Source organism: Chiloscyllium plagiosum, unplaced genomic scaffold (assembly GCF_037043375.1).
Source record: "Chiloscyllium plagiosum isolate Xiang-an unplaced genomic scaffold, Cpla_swu_hap1 HiC_scaffold_35, whole genome shotgun sequence".
NCBI lineage: Eukaryota > Metazoa > Chordata > Chondrichthyes > Orectolobiformes > Hemiscylliidae > Chiloscyllium > Chiloscyllium plagiosum.
The window spans coordinates 202,210-219,980 of NW_028270173.1; the positions used below are offsets into that span (position 1 = coordinate 202,210).

The window sequence follows — 17,771 nt, forward strand, 5'->3', positions numbered from 1 at the left end:
ACATTGCTGTTACTGAGCGTCAGGGGGTGGAGGGAGGGGATGTTTGGTGTGTTTCTGCAGGGTATCTTGTAGATGGTACACACTGCTGTCACTGAGCGTCGGGGGGTGGAGGGAGGGGATGTTTGGGGAGTTTCTGCAGGGTATCTTGTAGATGGTACACACTGCTGTTACTGAGCATCGGGGGGTGGAGGGAGGGGATGTTTGGGGAGTTTCTGCAGGGTATCTTGTAGATGGTACACACTGCTGTTACTGAGCGTCGGGGGGTGGAGGGAGGGGATGTTTGGGGAGTTTCTGCAGGGTATCTTGTAGATGGTACACACTGCTGTTACTGAGCATCGGGGGGTGGAGGGAGGGGATGTTTGGGGAGTTTCTGCAGGGTATCTTGTAGATGGTACACACTGCTGTTACTGAGCATCGGGGGGTGGAGGGAGGGGATGTTTGGGGAGTTTCTGCAGGGTATCTTGTAGATGGTACACACTGCTGTTACTGAGCGTCGGGGGGTGGAGGGAGGGGATGTTTGGTGAGTTTCTGCAGGGTATCTTGTAGATGGTACACACTGCTGTTACTGAGCGTCGGGGGGTGGAGGGAGGGGATGTTTGGTGAGTTTCTGCAGGGTATCTTGTAGATGGTACACACTGCTGTTACTGAGCGTCGGGGGGTGGAGGGAGGGGATGTTTGGGGAGTTTCTGCAGGGTATCTTGTAGATGGTACACACTGCTGTTACTGAGCGTCAGGGGGTGGAGGGAGGGGATGTTTGGTGAGTTTCTGCAGGGTATCTGGTAGATGGTACACACTGCTGTTACTGAGTGTCGGGGGGTGGAGCGAGGGGATGTTTGGTGAGTTTCTGCAGGGTATCTTGTAGATGGTACACACTGCTGTTACTGAGCGTCAGGGGGTGGAGGGAGGGGATGTTTGGTGAGTTTCTGCAGGGTATCTGGTAGATGGTACACACTGCTGTTACTGAGTGTCGGGGGGTGGAGGGAGGGGATGTTTGGTGAGTTTCTGCAGGGTACCTTGTAGATGGTACACACTGCTGTTACTCAGCATCGGGGGGTGGAGGGAGGGGATGTTTGGGGAGTTTCTGCAGGGTATCTTGTAGATGGTACACACTGCTGTTACTGAGCATCGGGGGGTGGAGGGAGGGGATGTTTGGTGAGTTTCTGCAGGGTACCTTGTAGATGGTACACACTGCTGTTACTCAGCATCGGGGGGTGGAGGGAGGGGATGTTTGGGGAGTTTCTGCAGGGTATCTTGTAGATGGTACACACTGCTGTTACTGAGCGTCGGGGGGTGGAGGGAGGGGATGTTTGGTGAGTTTCTGCAGGGTATCTTGTAGATGGTACACACTGCTGTTATTGAGCGTCGGGGGGTGGAGGGAGGGGATGTTTGGTGAGTTTCTGCAGGGTATCTTGTAGATGGTACACACTGCTGTTACTGAGCGTCGGGGGGTGGAGGGAGGGGATGTTTGGGGAGTTTCTGCAGGGTATCTTGTAGATGGTACACACTGCTGTTACTGAGCGTCAGGGGGTGGAGGGAGGGGATGTTTGGTGAGTTTCTGCAGGGTATCTGGTAGATGGTACACACTGCTGTTACTGAGTGTCGGGGGGTGGAGCGAGGGGATGTTTGGTGAGTTTCTGCAGGGTATCTTGTAGATGGTACACACTGCTGTTACTGAGCGTCAGGGGGTGGAGGGAGGGGATGTTTGGTGAGTTTCTGCAGGGTATCTGGTAGATGGTACACACTGCTGTTACTGAGCGTCGGGGGGTGGAGGGAGGGGATGTTTGGTGAGTTTCTGCGGGGTACCTTGTAGATGGTACACACTGCTGTTACTCAGCATCGGGGGGTGGAGGGAGGGGATGTTTGGGGAGTTTCTGCAGGGTATCTTGTAGATGGTACACACTGCTGTTACTGAGCATCGGGGGGTGGAGGGAGGGGATGTTTGGTGAGTTTCTGCAGGGTACCTTGTAGATGGTACACACTGCTGTTACTCAGCATCGGGGGGTGGAGGGAGGGGATGTTTGGGGAGTTTCTGCAGGGTATCTTGTAGATGGTACACACTGCTGTTACTGAGCATCGGGGGGTGGAGGGAGGGGATGTTTGGTGAGTTTCTGCAGGGTACCTTGTAGATGGTACACACTGCTGTTACTGAGCGTCGGGGGGTGGAGGGAGGGGATGTTTGCGGAGTTTCTGTAGGGTACCTTGTAGATGGTACACACTGCTGTTACTGAGCGTCGGTGGTGCAGGGAGGGGATGTTGGTGAATATGGTGTAAATCAAGCGGGTTCCTTTGACCCTGGATGGTTTCGTTTTCTTGAATGTTTTGGGCATTGACAAGGTCAACAGGAGAAAGTTTCCTCCTTGGTAGAGAGATCAGAAACCAGGAGACGTCTTCCTGGGGGTTACCATTGAGCGGAAACCCAACTGGACTCATGAAATGAACACAGTGACTACAAGAGCAGGTCAAAGGCTGGAATACTGCAGTGAGTAACTCACCTCCTGACTCCCCAAAGCCTTCCCACCATCTACAAGAAATAGATTAGATTAGATTACATTACAGTGTAGAAACAGGCCCTTCGGCCCAACAAGTCCACACCGACCCGCCGAAGCGAAACCCACCCATACCCCTACATTTACCCCTTACCTAACACTACGGGCAATTTAGCATGGCCAATTCACCTGACCCTGCACATCTTTGGACTGTGGGAGGAAACCGGAGCACCCAGAGGAAACCCACGCAGACACGGGGAGAACGTGCAAACTCCACACAGTCAGTCGCCTGAGGCGGGAATTGAACCCGGGTCTCAGGCGCTGTGAGGCAGCAGTGCTAACCACTGTGCCACCGTGCCACCCACTATACCCGTCTCACTGGTCACCATCAGGATGTCCCACAGCCTTTCCTGATGTGCCCCTTGTTAAAGGGAATTGTGAAGGAGCTTTTAATTAGCTCACCAAGTTAGTTTATAAATAGATAAAGGTGGTACCAGTTGAACCAGCCGGGCAGCATGGTTTCAGGGTCTGAGGTTGTTCAGTCTGGTTGCTCAATAGCAGGAAGCTCATGTTAAGTATCTCCTGATGACTTGGTGTGTACTTAATAACAAACCACAAACATCTTACTCGTAATCTCACCCCCCCAGAATCCACTTTAATGCCAAGGGTGTGTGCTCCTGTCCTTCCAGATGGTATCATACAGCAGTGGGATTTAATTAGGTTCAGCGGGTGCCTAGTGTGACTCCAAACTGCAGAGAGGTTCCTCCCCCGGATTCCCAGGAGTCAGTGCTGGGATCATTGCTTTTCCTGATATATGGTAATGATCGGGATCTTGCTGTGCAGGAGACAGTTTCTAAGTTTGCAGATGTCACTAAACCAGGAAGAAGTGTAATCAATGAAGACGACAGTAAGGGACTCCAAAAGGACATTGACAAGTTACGGGGGATTTGGGGGATAGAGGGGGGGACAGATGGCATTCACTGCAGAGAAGTGGGAGGGGATGCACTTTAGTGGGAAGGACATTGAGAGACAATATAAAATGGGGGGGGCAATTCTAAAGAGGATGTGGCAGAAGCAGGGGAAGCGGGGGGTAAACGTGCACAGATTATTGAAGGTGGTGGGACAGGTAGAGACAGTGAATAAAGAACACAGTGTCCTCGGGTTTATTAACAGGGGCACAGAGTACAAGAGCAAGGGGCTGATGCTGAACTTGTACAAGAACTTTGATAGACCCCAGCTGGAGTACTGTGTCCAGGTGTGGGCCCCACATTATCGGAAAGATGGGAGCACATCAGAGAGAGGGCAGGAGCGATTTACAAGAACAGTTCCAGGGATGGGGAAAGGTCAGCGACGAGGAGAGATTGAAGAGGTTGGGAATGTTCTCTCTGGGAGAGATGAATGCTGACAGAGAGAGATCTGATGGAGGTTTTCAAAATCCCAAGTGGGGGCTGGGACAGAGGCGAGAGGGAGAAGCTGTTCCTGATCAGAAAAAGATCAAGTGGGTCATAGATTAAAAGTGATGTACAAACGAAGGGAGGGTGAAGTGTGGGAGAGACTTTCTCACCCAGCAGATGGTGAGGGTGTGGAATGTACTGCCTGGAAATGGGGGGGGGGGGAGGCAGATTCAACTGAGGCATTCCAGAGGGACATTGGATGGGTATTTGGAGAGAAATGCGGGGGAGCAGGGATATGGCGATATAACAGAGAGAGAGATAGACTGACAGAGAAAGAGAGAGACCCAGATATAAACAGTGAGAGAGATAGACATAGAAAGAGAAAGATGGACAGAGACTCAGACAGACAGTCAGACTCAGAAAGGGAGAGACTGAAACAGTGAGAGTGACAGATAAACAGACAGAGAGAGGGAGATACAGAGGGAAATGGACAGACATGAACAAAGAGAGGGAGAGAGGAAGAGAGAGAGAGAGAGATAGTCACACAGAGAAAGGCAGAGACTCAGACATCGAGAGAGAGGGACAGACAGAGTGGGACAGACAGAGAGAGAGAGAGGTGTGGAGAAATACACAGAGAGAGACTGAAACAGACCGAGAGAGAGAAATAGACAGAGAAAGATAGGCAGAGAGAGAGAGAGAGAGAGAGAGAGACTCAGGCAGAGAGATATACAAAGAGGGCGAGTGGCACAGAGAAATAGACAGACAGGGAGTCATACAGCCCGAGAGATGTACAGCATGGAAAGAGAGCCTTCAGTCCAACTGGTTCATGCTGACTAGATATCCGAAATAAATCTCGACCCATTTGCTAGCACTTGGCCCATATCCTTCCAAACCCCTTCCTATTCATGTATCCATTCAGATGCCTTTTAAATGTTGTACCAGACTCCACTACTTTCTCTGGCAGCTCATTCCATACACGCAGCATCCTCTGTGTGAAAAAGTTACCTCTCAGGTCTCTTTCAAATGTTACCCGTCTCACCTTAAACCTTCACCCTCTAGATTTGGACTGTCCCACTCGAGGGAAAAGACCTTGTTAATTGATTCTATTCATGGTCCTCATGATTTTATAAATTTCGATATGATCACTCCGCAGCCACCAACGCTCCAGGGAAAACAGCCCCAGTCTGTTCAGCCTCTCCCTGTAGCTCAAACCCTCCAATCCTGGCAACATCCTTCTACATCTTTTCTGAACCCTTTCAAGTTTCACAACATCCTTTCAGGGAGACCAGAACCGCACACAATATTCCAAAAGTGGCCTCATCAGTGAGGAGAAATTGAGGTCTGCAGATGCTGGAGATCAGAGCTGGAAATGTGTTGCTGGAAAAGCGCAGCAGGTCAGGCAGCATCCAGGGAACAGGAGAATCGACGTTTCGGGCATAAGCCCTTCTTCAGGAATCATCAGTGTCCTGTCCAGCTGCACATGACCTCCCAACTCCGATAGTCAGGGAGAGAGACATGTTCAGACAGACAGAAATGGACAGAGGGAGACTGACAAAGACAGAGAGAGGGAGAGAGAGCGAGAGAGCGAGAGAGAGAGACAGAGAGCATGTGAGAGAGAGAGAGAGAGAGAGACAGAGAGAGCGAGAGAGAGAGAGAGAGCGAGAGAGAGACAGAGAGCAAGAGAGAGAGAGAGTGAAAGAGAGAGAGAGAGTGAGAGAGAGAGAGAGAGAGAGGGAGGAAGTACTACAATCTGTGATTCCACAGGATTCGGTGAATGCTGTGGGAAATTGGTGATATTTTTCAGGAAAATTGATAAGATGCATCCTTTGATGAAAAAGCCAGGAGTGTTTCAGGGAGAACAGGACGTCTGGCTGTCTACACCTGGTGCCCTGATATTCCACACTCTACTCGGTGTTCAATACCACATCATGGTAACCCTGGCAATGTTTACCACAGTAACTATACCAGCTCGGGTCTGTGATCAAATAAGTGGGTGGTACCTTAGTGCCAAGGGGAGCTCTGTTCTCAACACGAAGTGATGTGTTGGATCGGAATTATCTCTCAATTAAAATGTTTCTGTCCCGAGACTGTGACACAATATCAGTGGTTAAGGTCATCAGAAATACTTGAATGTGATGCCCATGATGCTGGGTGTGAGCTGATGGACTCCTCCCTGTTCTGCCTTTCCACTTAAATATTCCCCAGGCACAGGGAACAAAGCAGAGTGTTTTAACATCGAGGTAAGTCTCTGTCTCTCATCATCCACATCTCACAATCTTCCCTCCTGCACAGACTGAGCTAGATGGTATAGTCTGGAAGGTTGGGTGTGTAACTGAGTACACAGTCACAGACAGCACTGACTGAATACTCTTTTATCCAAACTCTCCTCATGTTTCACTGGTGCATTTGGACAGGAACGGCCTGACACTCTGTAAACTCTCATGGATTCTCTCCATCCCTGTCTCTCCCAATCCCCCACCCCCACCCTCTCTCTCGCTCTCTCTCACACTGTCCCCATCTTTCACACACAGTCTCTCTCTCTCTCTCTCTCTCTCCCTATCTCTCATACTCTCTCTCTCTCTGCCCCAACTCTCACACACATGCTCTCTCTCCCTATCTCTCACACACTCTCTCTATCTCACACATATACACACACTCTCTCTCCCTATCTCTCACATTCTCTCCATCTCTCTCACATTCTCTCTCTGTCCCTATCTCTGTCACACACACTCTCTGTCCCTATCTCTCGCACTCTCTCTCTCTTCCTTATCTCTCTCACACACACACTCTCTCTAACCCTATCTCTCTCACACACACTCTCTTCCTATCTCTCACACATATTCTCTATCTCTCACTCTCTCTCTGTCCCTATCTCTCACACTCTTTCTCTCTCTCCCTATCTCTCACTCTCTCTCTCTGTCCCTATCTCTCACACAATCTCTCTCTCCCTATTTCTCACGCACATGCTCTCTCTCCCTATCTCTCACCCACACATTCTCTCTCTATTTCTCACTCGCTCTCTCTCTCTCTCTCCCTATCTCTCAGACACTCTCTCTGTCCCTATCTCTCACACTCACTCTCTCTATCACTATCTCACAGTCTCTCTCTCTCTCCCCTTCTCTCTCTGTGCCCATCTCTCAGACTCTCTCTCTCTGTTCTTCCTCACATTCTCTCTGTCCCTATCTTTCACACACTCTCTCTCTCTCTGTCTGGATCTCTCACACACTCTCTCTCCCTATCTCTCACTGTCTCTCTTTGTCACTATATCTCAGAGTCTCTCTCTGTCTCTGTCCATCTCTCACACTCTGTCTCTTTCTCTGTCCCTTCCTCACACTCTCTCTGTCCCCATCTTTCACACACACTCTCTTTCTCTCTGTCCATACCTCTCATACTCTCTGTTCCCATCTGTCACACTCTATCTCTCTCTGTGCCTTCTCTCACTCCCTCTCTCTCTGTCGTATCTTTCATGCACTCTCTCTCTCTCTCTGTCTCCCCCTCTCTCTCACACTGGAGAGGGTGGGGCAGTTGCTCAGTGGTTAGCCCTGCTGCCTCACAGTGCCAGGGACCTGGGTTTGATTCCAGCCTCGGGTGATTGTCTGTGTTGAGTTTGCAAATTGCACCTGTGTCTGCATGGATTTCCTCTGGGTGCTCCGATTTCCTCCCACAATCCAGAGCTGTGCACATTTGGGTGGTTTGGCCATTGCTAAATAGACCATAGTTTCCAGGGACTGACAGGACAGATGGATTTGACATGGGAAATGTGGGATTACATGGTTGGGGGTTGGGTCTCGGTGGGATGCGCTTCAGGAGTCAGTATGGGCTGAATGGCCTGTTTCCACACTGTACGGTTACTCTGCTCCTCTCTCTGTCTCTCTCCATTTTGGTTTTAGGATCATACTTTGTAAGGTCGTTTTTGTAACCAGGATCCGAGACTCAGCACAAACGGAAAAGGTGACCTCGCAGGAAAACCGTACGTTCATTGGCTGGTAACTGCTACTACTTTAACTGTTTTATCCATTGCAAATTTCAGGTAAATTGGGGAAATATTGACATGTTACAATGTAAAAGACAAGAAGGAAACTTTTAAAAACCAAATGAAGAGCTGAGTAAATGAAAGGGAGTTGCAGGGCCAGGGGATGTGCTATACCTGGATGGTGGAGAAACTGGTACAGCCCATTGTGCTTCAAAGGGACCACATCTGGAGCAAGTGTTGGTTGTTTGAGGAACTCTGGCTCACAGTTGATGAGCTGGAGTCTGAGCTCCAAACTCTGACACATCAGGGACAGGGAGAGTTACCTGAATGCTGTGTTTCAGGAGGCAGTCACACATCTTCGATTAACTGCCTCGTATTCGGTCAGTGGTCAGGGACAGGAGGGTGTGACTATGAACAAGGCAGGTTCAGGGATCCAGGAGGTAGTGCTGAGGGAGTTTGTCGATCCGATTTGGGATTCTTGCTCCCTCTGTGGATGTGAGTGTGGGCTGGAGGGAGAGTGAGCAAACTGACCATAAACTTGTGGGACAGGATGATGGTCCTGATGGAGGGGAGAAAAAAGAAATGTAAATGTAATCGGGGATAGTATTGTCAAGGGAACGGACACTGCTCTCTGTGGGCAGGATTGAGAATTCTGAAGGTTGTGTTGCCTGGTGCCAGCGTTCAGGAGATCTAATCTGGGATACAGGGGAATTCGGAATGAGAGGGGAAAGATTCACTTGTTGTGGTCCATGTCAGTTCCAATGATATCGGGAGAATGAGGAAAATGTTTCTCCTGAGGGAATGTGAACAGCTAGGGGCTAAATTAAAAATCAGAACCAAAAAGGGAATAATCTCTGGATTACTACCCACAGGTTAATTGGCACAGGGTCAATAAGGTTAAAGAGGTTAATGCATGGCTCAAAGATTAGTGTGGGAGAAATGGGTTTGAATTCACGGGACATTGGGTTCCGTACTGGGAAAGGAGGGAGCTGCTCCAATGGGATAGACTCCATGTGGATCATACATGGACCAGAGTCCTCACATAACTAGGTAGTGGGTAGGGCTTTAAACTCAGTGACGGGGGGTTCACTCACATGGAAAATGTTAAAGCAGAGGGGAGCGCTGAGCAGAGGTTATTAAAGTTAACAGAAGAAGTATTAGGTCAGAGTGTCTGGAAAGGGCCAGGAGTCTAACTTCAGGCACAGCACATAAAGGAACAACTGTGAGAAGGGGTGCAGTCAATGCAGGGCTGAGGGTGTTGTACTTAAATACAAACAGGATACAAAACAGGGTAAATGAGCTTGTGGCACAGATTGAAATTGGCAGGTATGATGTTGTGGGTATCACAGAGAGGTGGCTGCAAGGTGATCAGGTCTGACAGCTAAATATCTAAGGATACACATCAGATTGAAAGGACAGGGAGATGGGTGCAGGGGGTTGCTTTGCCTTATTAATAAGAAATGAAACTAAATTGATAGCAAAACGTGATACAGATTCGGAATACGTAGAATCTGTGTGAGGATAGTTGAGGAATCACAAAGGAAAAATAACCCAGATGGGTGCTATGCAAAGGGGTCCGAGCAGTAGTCAGTGTGGAGGGCAGAAAGTAAATCAGGAGAGAGAAAAGGCATGTAAGAAAGGCATTATTCTAATAATCATGGAGGTCTTCAAAAGGCAAGCAGATTGGGAGATTCGGTTTAGTCACAGATCCTCAGAAAAGGAATTTGTGGAAAGTCGAGGAGATTTTGTTGAGCAACCTGTGGCAGATCCTAAAAGGGAACAGACAGTTCTGGATTCAGTGATGTGTCATGAGGCAGACTGGATTAGGGAGATTAAGGTGAACTGTGGGACAGTGACTGTAAATGATCGAATTCCCCCGTCAGTCTGAGAGGGAGAAGCTGGAATCATGTGTAACGGGATTATCATTGAGTGAAGTTAATTACAAAGACATGTGGGAGGAGCTACCAGATTTGATTAGAAGGGGAGCCCCCCCCCCCCCAGGGAAGGCAATGGAACAGCAATTTGAGAGATACTTCAGAAATTCACCCCAAGGAAGAAGAAACATATTCAGAGGGGGATGAGGGTGACAAGGGAAGTCCCTATCTCTCACACTCTGTCTCTCTCTCTCACTCTCTGTCCCTATCTCTCACACTCTGTCTCTCTCTCTCACTCTCTGTCCCTATCTCTCACACTCTGTCTCTCTCTCTCTCTCTGTCCCTATCTCTCACACTCTGTCTCTCTCTCTCACTCTCTGTCCCTATCTCTCACACTCTGTCTCTCTCTCTCTCTCTGTCCCTATCTCTCACACTCTGTCTCTCTCTCTCACTCTCTGTCCCTATCTCTCACACTCTGTCTCTCTCTCTCTCTCTGTCCCTATCTCTCACACTCTGTCTCTCTTTCTATGTCCCTATCTCTCACACTCTGTCTCTCTTTCTATGTCCCTATCTCTCACACTCTCTCTGTCTCTCTCTCTCTCTGTCCCTATCTCTCACTCTGTCTCTCACTCTCTGTCCCTATCTCTCACACTCTGTCTCTCTCTCCCTGTTCCTATCTCTCACACTCTGTCTCTCTCTTTCTGTCACTATTCCTCACATTCTGTCTCTCTCTCTCTGTCCCTGTCTCTCACACTCTGTCTCTCCCTCTCTGTTCCTATCTCTCTCACATTGTGTGTCTCTCTCTTCCTATATCACACGCTGTCTCTCTCTCTCTCTCTCTCTCTGTGTCCCTATCCAACACACTGTTTCTCTCTCTGTGTTCCTATCTCTCACACTCTGTCTCTCTCTCTCTCTCTCTCTGTTCCTAACTTTCACACGCTGTCTCTCTCCCTGTTCCTATCTCTCACGCTCTGTCTCTCGGTTCCTATCTTTCACACTCTGTCACTCTGTCTCTCTTCCTATCTCTCACACTCTGTCTCTCTGTTCCTATCTCTCACATTCTGTCTGTCTCTCTCTGTACCTATCTCTCACACTCTGTCTCTCTCTCTCTCTGTCCCTATCTCTCACACTCTGTCTCTCTCTCTCTCTCTCTCTCTCTCTCTATGTTCCTATCTCTCTCACACTGTCTCTCTCTCTGTTCCTATCTCTCACACTCTGTCTCTCCCTCTCTGTCCCTATCTCTCACACTCTATCTGTATCTGTCCCTATCTCTCACACTCTGTCTCACTGTTCCTTTCTCTCACTCTCTGTCTCTCTCTCTCTCTTCCTATCTCTCAACTCTGTCTCTCTCTCTGTCTGTTCCTATCTCTTATACTCTATCTCTCTCTCTCCATTCCTATCTCTCACAGTATGTCTCTCTCTCCCTCTCTGTCACTATTTTCACACTCTGTATCTCTCTTTCTCTCTCTCTCTCTCTGTTTCTATCTCTCACACTCTGTCACTCTCTCTCTCTTCCTATCTCTCACACTCTGTCTCTCTGTTCCTATCTCTCACATTCTGTCTGTCTCTCTCTGTACCTATCTCTCACACTCTGTCTCTCTCTGTCCCTATCTCTCACACTCTCTCTCTCTCTCTCTCTCTATGTTCCTATCTCTCACACTCTGTTTCTTTCTCTCTTCCTATCTCACATGCTGTCTCTCTCTCTCTCTCTGTGTCCCTATCCAACACACTGTTTCTCTCTCTCTCTGTTCCTATCTCTCACACTCTGTCTCTCTCTCTCTCTCTCTCTCTCTGTTCCTATCTTTCACACGCTGTCTCTCTCCCTGTTCCTATCTCTCACGCTCTGTCTCTCGGTTCCTATCTTTCACACTCTGTCTCTCTCTCTCTCTCTCTCTCTCTGTTCCTATCTTTCACACGCTGTCTCTCTCCCTGTTCCTATCTCTCACGCTCTGTCTCTCGGTTCCTATCTTTCACACTCTGTCACTCTGTCTCTCTTCCTATCTCTTACACTCTGTCTCTCTGTTCCTATCTCTCACATTCTGTCTGTCTCTCTCTGTACCTATCTCTCACACTCTGTCTCTCTCTCTCTGTCCCTATCTCTCACACTCTGTCTCTCTCTCTCTTTCTCTCTCTCTATGTTCCTATCTCTCTCACACTGTCTCTCTCTCTGTTCCTATCTCTCACACTCTGTCTCTCCCTCTCTGTCCCTATCTCTCACACTCTATCTGTATCTGTCCCTATCTCTCACACTCTGTCTCAATGTTCCCTTCTCTCACTCTCTGTCTCTCTCTCTCTTCCTATCTCTCAACTCTGTCTCTCTCTCTGTCTGTTTCTATCTCTTACACTCTATCTCTCTCTCCGTTCCTATCTCTCACAGTATGTCTCTTTCTCCCTCTCTGTCACTATCTTTCACACTCTGTATCTCTCTTTCTCTCTCTCTCTGTTTCTATCTCTCACACTCTGTCACTCTCTCTCTCTTCCTATCTCTCACACTCTGTCTCTCTGTTCCTATCTCTCACATTCTGTCTGTCTCTCTCTGTCCCTATCTCTCACACTCTGTCTCTCTCTCTCTCTCTCTCTCTCTATGTTCCTATCTCTCTCACACTGTCTCTCTCTCTGTTCCTATCTCTCACACTCTGTCGCTCCCTCTCTGTCCCTATCTCTCACACTCTATCTGTATCTGTCCCTATCTCTCACACTCTGTCTCACTGTTCCTTTCTCTCTCTCTCTCTCTTCCTATCTCTCAACTCTGTCTCTCTCTCTCTGTCTGTTCCTATCTCTTACACTCTATCTCTCTCTCTCCATTCCTATCTCTCACAGTATGTCTCTCTCTCCCTCTCTGTCACTATCTTTCACACTCTGTATCTCTCTTTCTCTCTCTCTCTGTCCCTATCTTTCACACTCTGTCTCTCTCTTTCTGTTCCCATCACTCACACTCTGTCTCTCACTCTCTCTCTCTCGATGTTCCTATCTCACACACTCTGTCTGTATATGTCCCTATCTCTCACACTCTGTTTCTCTCTCTCTGTTTCTATCTCTCACACTCTATCTCTCTGTCCCTATCTCTCACACTCTGTCTCTCACTCTCTGTCCCTATCTCTCACACTCTGTTTCTCTCTCTCTGTTTCTATCTCTCACACTCTATCTCTCTGTCCCTATCGCTCACACTCTGTCTCTCTCTCTGTTCCTATCTCTCACACTCTATCTCTCTGTCCCTATCTCTCACACTCGTTTCTCTCTCTGTTTCTATCTCTCACACTCTGTCTCTCTGTCCCTATCGCTCACACTCTGTCTCTCTCTCTCTCTCTCTGTTCCTATCTCTCACGCTCTATCTCTCTGTCCCTATCTCTCACACTCTGTTTCTGTCTCTCTGTTCCTATCTTTCACACTCTGTCTCTCTCTTTCACTGTCTCTCTGTTTCTATCTCTCACACTCTGTCTCTCTCTTGCTCTCTGTTCCTATCTCTCACACTCTGTCTCTCTCTCCTGTTCCTATCTTTCACAGTATGTCTCTCTCATTCACTGTCTCTCTGTTTTGATCTCTCACACTCTGTTTGTATCTGTCCCTATCTCTCACACTCTGTCTCTCTCTCTCTCTCTGTTCCTATCTTTCACACTCTGTCTTTCTCTCTCACTCTCTGTTCCTATCTCTCACACTCTGTCTTTCTGTCTGTTCCTATCTCTCACACTATGTCTCTCTCTCTCTCTGTCCCTATCTTTCACACTCTGTCTCTCTTTCTCTGTTCCTATCTCTCACACTCTGTCTCCCTCTTTCTCTGTTCATATCTTTCACACTCTGTCTCTCTCTCTCTGTTCCTATCTCTCACACTATGTCTGACTCTCTCTGTCCATATAGCTCACACTCTTGTCTCTCTCTCTTACATTCTTTCTCTCTCCCTCTCTATGTTCCTATCTCTCTCACACTGTCTCTCTCTCTGTCCCTATCTTTCACATTCTGTTTCTCTCACTCTCTCTCTTTCTGTCGGTCTGTCTCTCTCTCCCTCCTGTCCCTACCTCTCACATTCGATCTCTCCCTCTTTCCCTTCCTCTCACACTCTGTCTCTCCCTCTCTCCTTCTCTCCACCTCTCACCCTCTGTCTCTCCTTCTCTCCACCTCTCGCACTCTCTCTCTCTCTCTGTCCGTATCTCTAATGCACTCTGTATTTTCATTTCTCTGCTCTGACTTTCTCACTGTCTCAGTTTCTTTTTCACTCTGTGTATCTTTTACGCTCTCTCTCTCTCCGTCTGCTCTCTCACATTCTCTTCATGATCAGCCCCCCCCACTTTCTCTCTCCTTTCAACCTTACTCTCTTTCTCTCTCTCTCTCTCTCTCCATATATCTTCCTTCCTCCCTCTGCTGCCCCTCACTCTCTTGCCCCTTTCCTATGTCTCTCTCCCTCCCTCTTCCTCTCTCCCAACCATTAACTCCTCCCTTCCTCTCCACTCTCTCTCCCTCCCTTTTTCTCCCTCTATTATACCTCCTCTCCCTCTCTCCCCTCTCTTCCTTTTACTCTCTCTCACTCCATCCCTTCCCTACCCCCAATGCCTGACTCTCCCTCTCTCTCTCCCTGTCACTCACTCTTCCTCTCTCTTGCCCCTTTCCTCTCTCTCCCCTCCCTCTCCCTCCTCCTGTCCTGCCCTCTCTCCCCATGTCTGTCTTCTTCACTCCCTCTCCCACTCTCTATTCCTCTCCCCCTCAAACTCCGTCCCTCGCTCTCTTTCTCTCACTCCCTCTTTGCTGTGTCCCTCCCCCCATTCTGTTTCCCTCCCTCTGTCTCTCTCCTTCTCTCTCTATCCCTCTCTCTATCTCCCTCTCCCTCCCTCCTGCAGGGCTCTCAGTGTGAAAGTGGGGAGTGTGGTTAATGTTTGACGTCGGGGGTGGGTAGTGAGCAAGATATGTTGGGCTCGGCGTATTCTCTGTCCAAGGAGGCAGACTCCCCCCCCCCCTCCCCCCCACCACCCACCCACTCCGTGCCCAGTGCCAGTCTGATCACCCCAACTGGACATAGGGTCAGCGCCTCGGTGGGGAGTTGCGTAGGGGGTAAATTTCAGGAAAAGGAGAGTTGCCGAACCCCCCCAAAACCTCCCGGTAACCGTAAGGTCTAATTCCTCTCTTCTCAGGTGTGGAGAATTCAAGCAGTGAGGACCTCCTGAGCCAGAGGTACAGACACTACCAGGTAATCACAATTGATTGTTGTCAAAATCCATTGGGTCATAATGTCCTTCAGGGAATTGGAGGAGGAGGGCGCGGAGAGCTGCCCCCTCCTTACCTGCTCTGGTCTACACGTGACTCCAGGCTCTCAGCAACATGGCTCACTCTGGACTGTCCCCTCGGTAATTAGTATTGGGTAATAAAACGTGGTCCAGCCAGCGATAGCCTTATGCTGTGGGGTTTTACCAGAGACCTCCCAGTGTCCAGTGCGTGACCCACTGACCTCCCAGTGTCCAGTGCGTGACCCACTGACCTCCCAGTGTCCAGTGCGTGACCCACTGACCTCCCTGTGCCCAGTGAGTGACCTAGTGCCTGTCACTGATCCACTGACCTCCCAGTGCCAAGTGAGTGACCCATTGACCTCCCAGTGCCCAGTGAGTGACCTAGTGCCTGTAACTGACCCACTGACCTCCCAGTGCCCATAACTGATCCACTGACCTCCCAGTGCCCAGTGAGTGACCTAGTGCCCATAACTGATCCACTGACCTCCCAGTGCCCAGTGAGTGACCTAGTGCCCATAACTGATCCACTGACCTCCCTGTGCCCAGTGTGTGACCTAGTGCCCGTAACTGATCCACTGACCTCTCAGTGCCCAGTGAGTGACCTAGTGCCTGTAACTGATCCACTGACCTCCCAGTGCCCAGTGAGTGACCGAGTGCCCATAACTGATCCACTGACCTCCCAGTGCGCAGTGAGTGACCTAGTAACCGTAACTGACCCACTGACCTCCCAGTGCCCATAACTGATCCACTGACCTCCCAGTGCCCATAACTGATCCACTGACCTCCCAGTGCGCAGTGCGTGACCTAGTGCCCCTAACTGACCCACTGACCTCCCAGTGTCCAGTGAGTGATCTAGTACCTGTAGCTGACCCACTGACCTCCCAGTGTCCAGTGAGTGACCTAGTGACTGTAGCTGACCCACTGACCTCTCAGTGCCCAGTGAGTGACCTAGTGCCCCAACTGACCCACTGACCTCCCAGTGCCCAGTGAGTGACCTAGTGCCTGTAACTGATCCACTGACCTCCCTGTGCACAGTCTGTGACCCACTGACCTCTCAATGCCCAGTGAGTGACCTAGTGCCCGTAACTGACCCACTGACCTCCCAGTGCACAGTCAGTGACCCACTGACCTCTCAGTGCCCAGTGAGTGACCTAGTGCCCGTAACTGACCACTGACCTCCCAGTGCACAGTCAGTGACCCACTGACCTTTCAGTGCCCAGTGAATGACTTAGTGCCCGTAACTGACCCACTGACCTCCCATTGCCTAGTGAGTGACTCACTGACGTCCCAGTGTTCACAGACTGACCCAAAGCCCAGTAACTGACCCAGTGCCCACTGGCTGACCCAGTGTCCAATTCACAATCACTAATCCAGTGCCCAGTGACTAACCCAGAGCCCAGTGGCTATCCCAGTGCCCAGTGACTGACCCAGAGCCCAGTTTCTGAGCCAATGCGCAGTGACTGACCTGGTGCCCAGTGAATGAGCCCCTGACTTCCCAGTGCCCAGTGTGTGAGCCAGTGCTGAGTGAATGAAGTGAATTGAATGATTGCTGGGTGTTAATGGGAGATATTCCTTAGTTACAGAGTCACCATGTCTCTCTGGCTGTTACTGGGTGTTAATGGGAGATATGCCTTAGTTACAGAGTCACCATGTCTCTCTGGCTGTTACTGGGTGTTAATGGGAGATATTCCTTAGTTACAGAGTCACCATGTCTCTCTGGCTGTTACTGGGTGTTAATGGGAGATATTCCTTAGTTACAGAGTCACCATGTCTCTCTGGCTGTTACTGGGTGTTAATGGGAGATATTCCTTAGTTACAGAGTCACCATGTCTCTCTGGCTGTTACTGGGTGTTAATGGGAGATATTCCTTAGTTACAGAGTCACCATGTCTCTCTGGCTGTTACTGGGTGTTAATGGGAGATATTCCTTAGTTACAGAGTCACCATGTCTCTCTGGCTGTTACTGGGTGTTAATGGGAGATATTCCTTAGTTACAGAGTCACCATGCCTCTCTGGCTGTTACTGGGTGTTAATGGGAGATATTCCTTAGTTACAGAGTCACCATGTCTCTCTGGCTGTTACTGGGTGTTAATGGGAGATATTCCTTAGTTACAGAGTCACCATGCCTCTCTGGCTGTTACTGGGTGTTAATGGGAGATATTCCTTAGTTACAGAGTCACCATGCCTCTCTGGCTGTTACTGGGTGTTAATGGGAGATATTCCTTAGTTACAGAGTCACCATGTCTCTCTGGCTGTTACTGGTTGCTGTTGGGCTCTTCGTTGATGGAGACTTGGCCCACAGGTAGGAAACACGCCCTCAGAGACCGGACACACATCCGTATCCTTTCAAGCTGTGTTCAGGATCCGGAAAGGACCATCATTCCTATCACAGTAACCAGTCCAGTCACCTGCACAGAGTAAAGACATCAGGAACAGGAATAGGCCATTCGGCCCCTCATGCCGGCTCCTCCATTCAGTGTGATCATGGCTGACCCTCTATCTCAACACCATATTCTCCCTTACTCTCTATCCCCCTTTCAAATTGACTAAATCTCTCTCGAATACACTCAGTGCCATTCCCAAACTCCTCAGCCTCCTGCGGGAGTGAATGCCTCGGGGTCATAATCCTCTGAATGAAGAAATCTTTCCTCATCTCCATCAGAAATGGTCTACCCTTGATCACCCCTGGGGCTGTCCCTCACCTAGAAACCAATCCCCAACAAGAACCCCAAACTCCCATCCCCAGGGTAACTCCCCCATCCTCAGGGGGAAGCCCCTCCATCCCCAGGGAAACCACCCCACCCCCAGGGAATCCCCCATCCCCAGGGAACT

General features: G+C 49.5%; 1 protein-coding gene across 2 annotated transcripts in view; it reads left to right on the forward strand.

Annotated features, from left to right (window-relative positions):
- The first annotated feature begins 7,770 nt into the window (after positions 1-7,770).
- Positions 7,771-17,771, forward strand: part of LOC122548191 (uncharacterized) — a 91,863-nt gene continuing 81,862 nt past the window's right edge. Inside the window, exons 1-3 of one of the 2 annotated variants that reach the window (XM_087978806.1) lie at positions 7,771-7,850; positions 14,848-14,903; positions 17,167-17,241. In XM_087978806.1, coding sequence (XP_087834932.1) covers positions 17,180-17,241 — 62 coding nt within the window. In that variant the 5' untranslated portion in view covers positions 7,771-7,850; positions 14,848-14,903; positions 17,167-17,179. Of the gene's footprint in view, positions 7,867-14,847; positions 14,904-17,166; positions 17,242-17,771 lie in introns of both variants that reach the window. The other variant, XM_087978807.1, reaches the window with a different exon arrangement.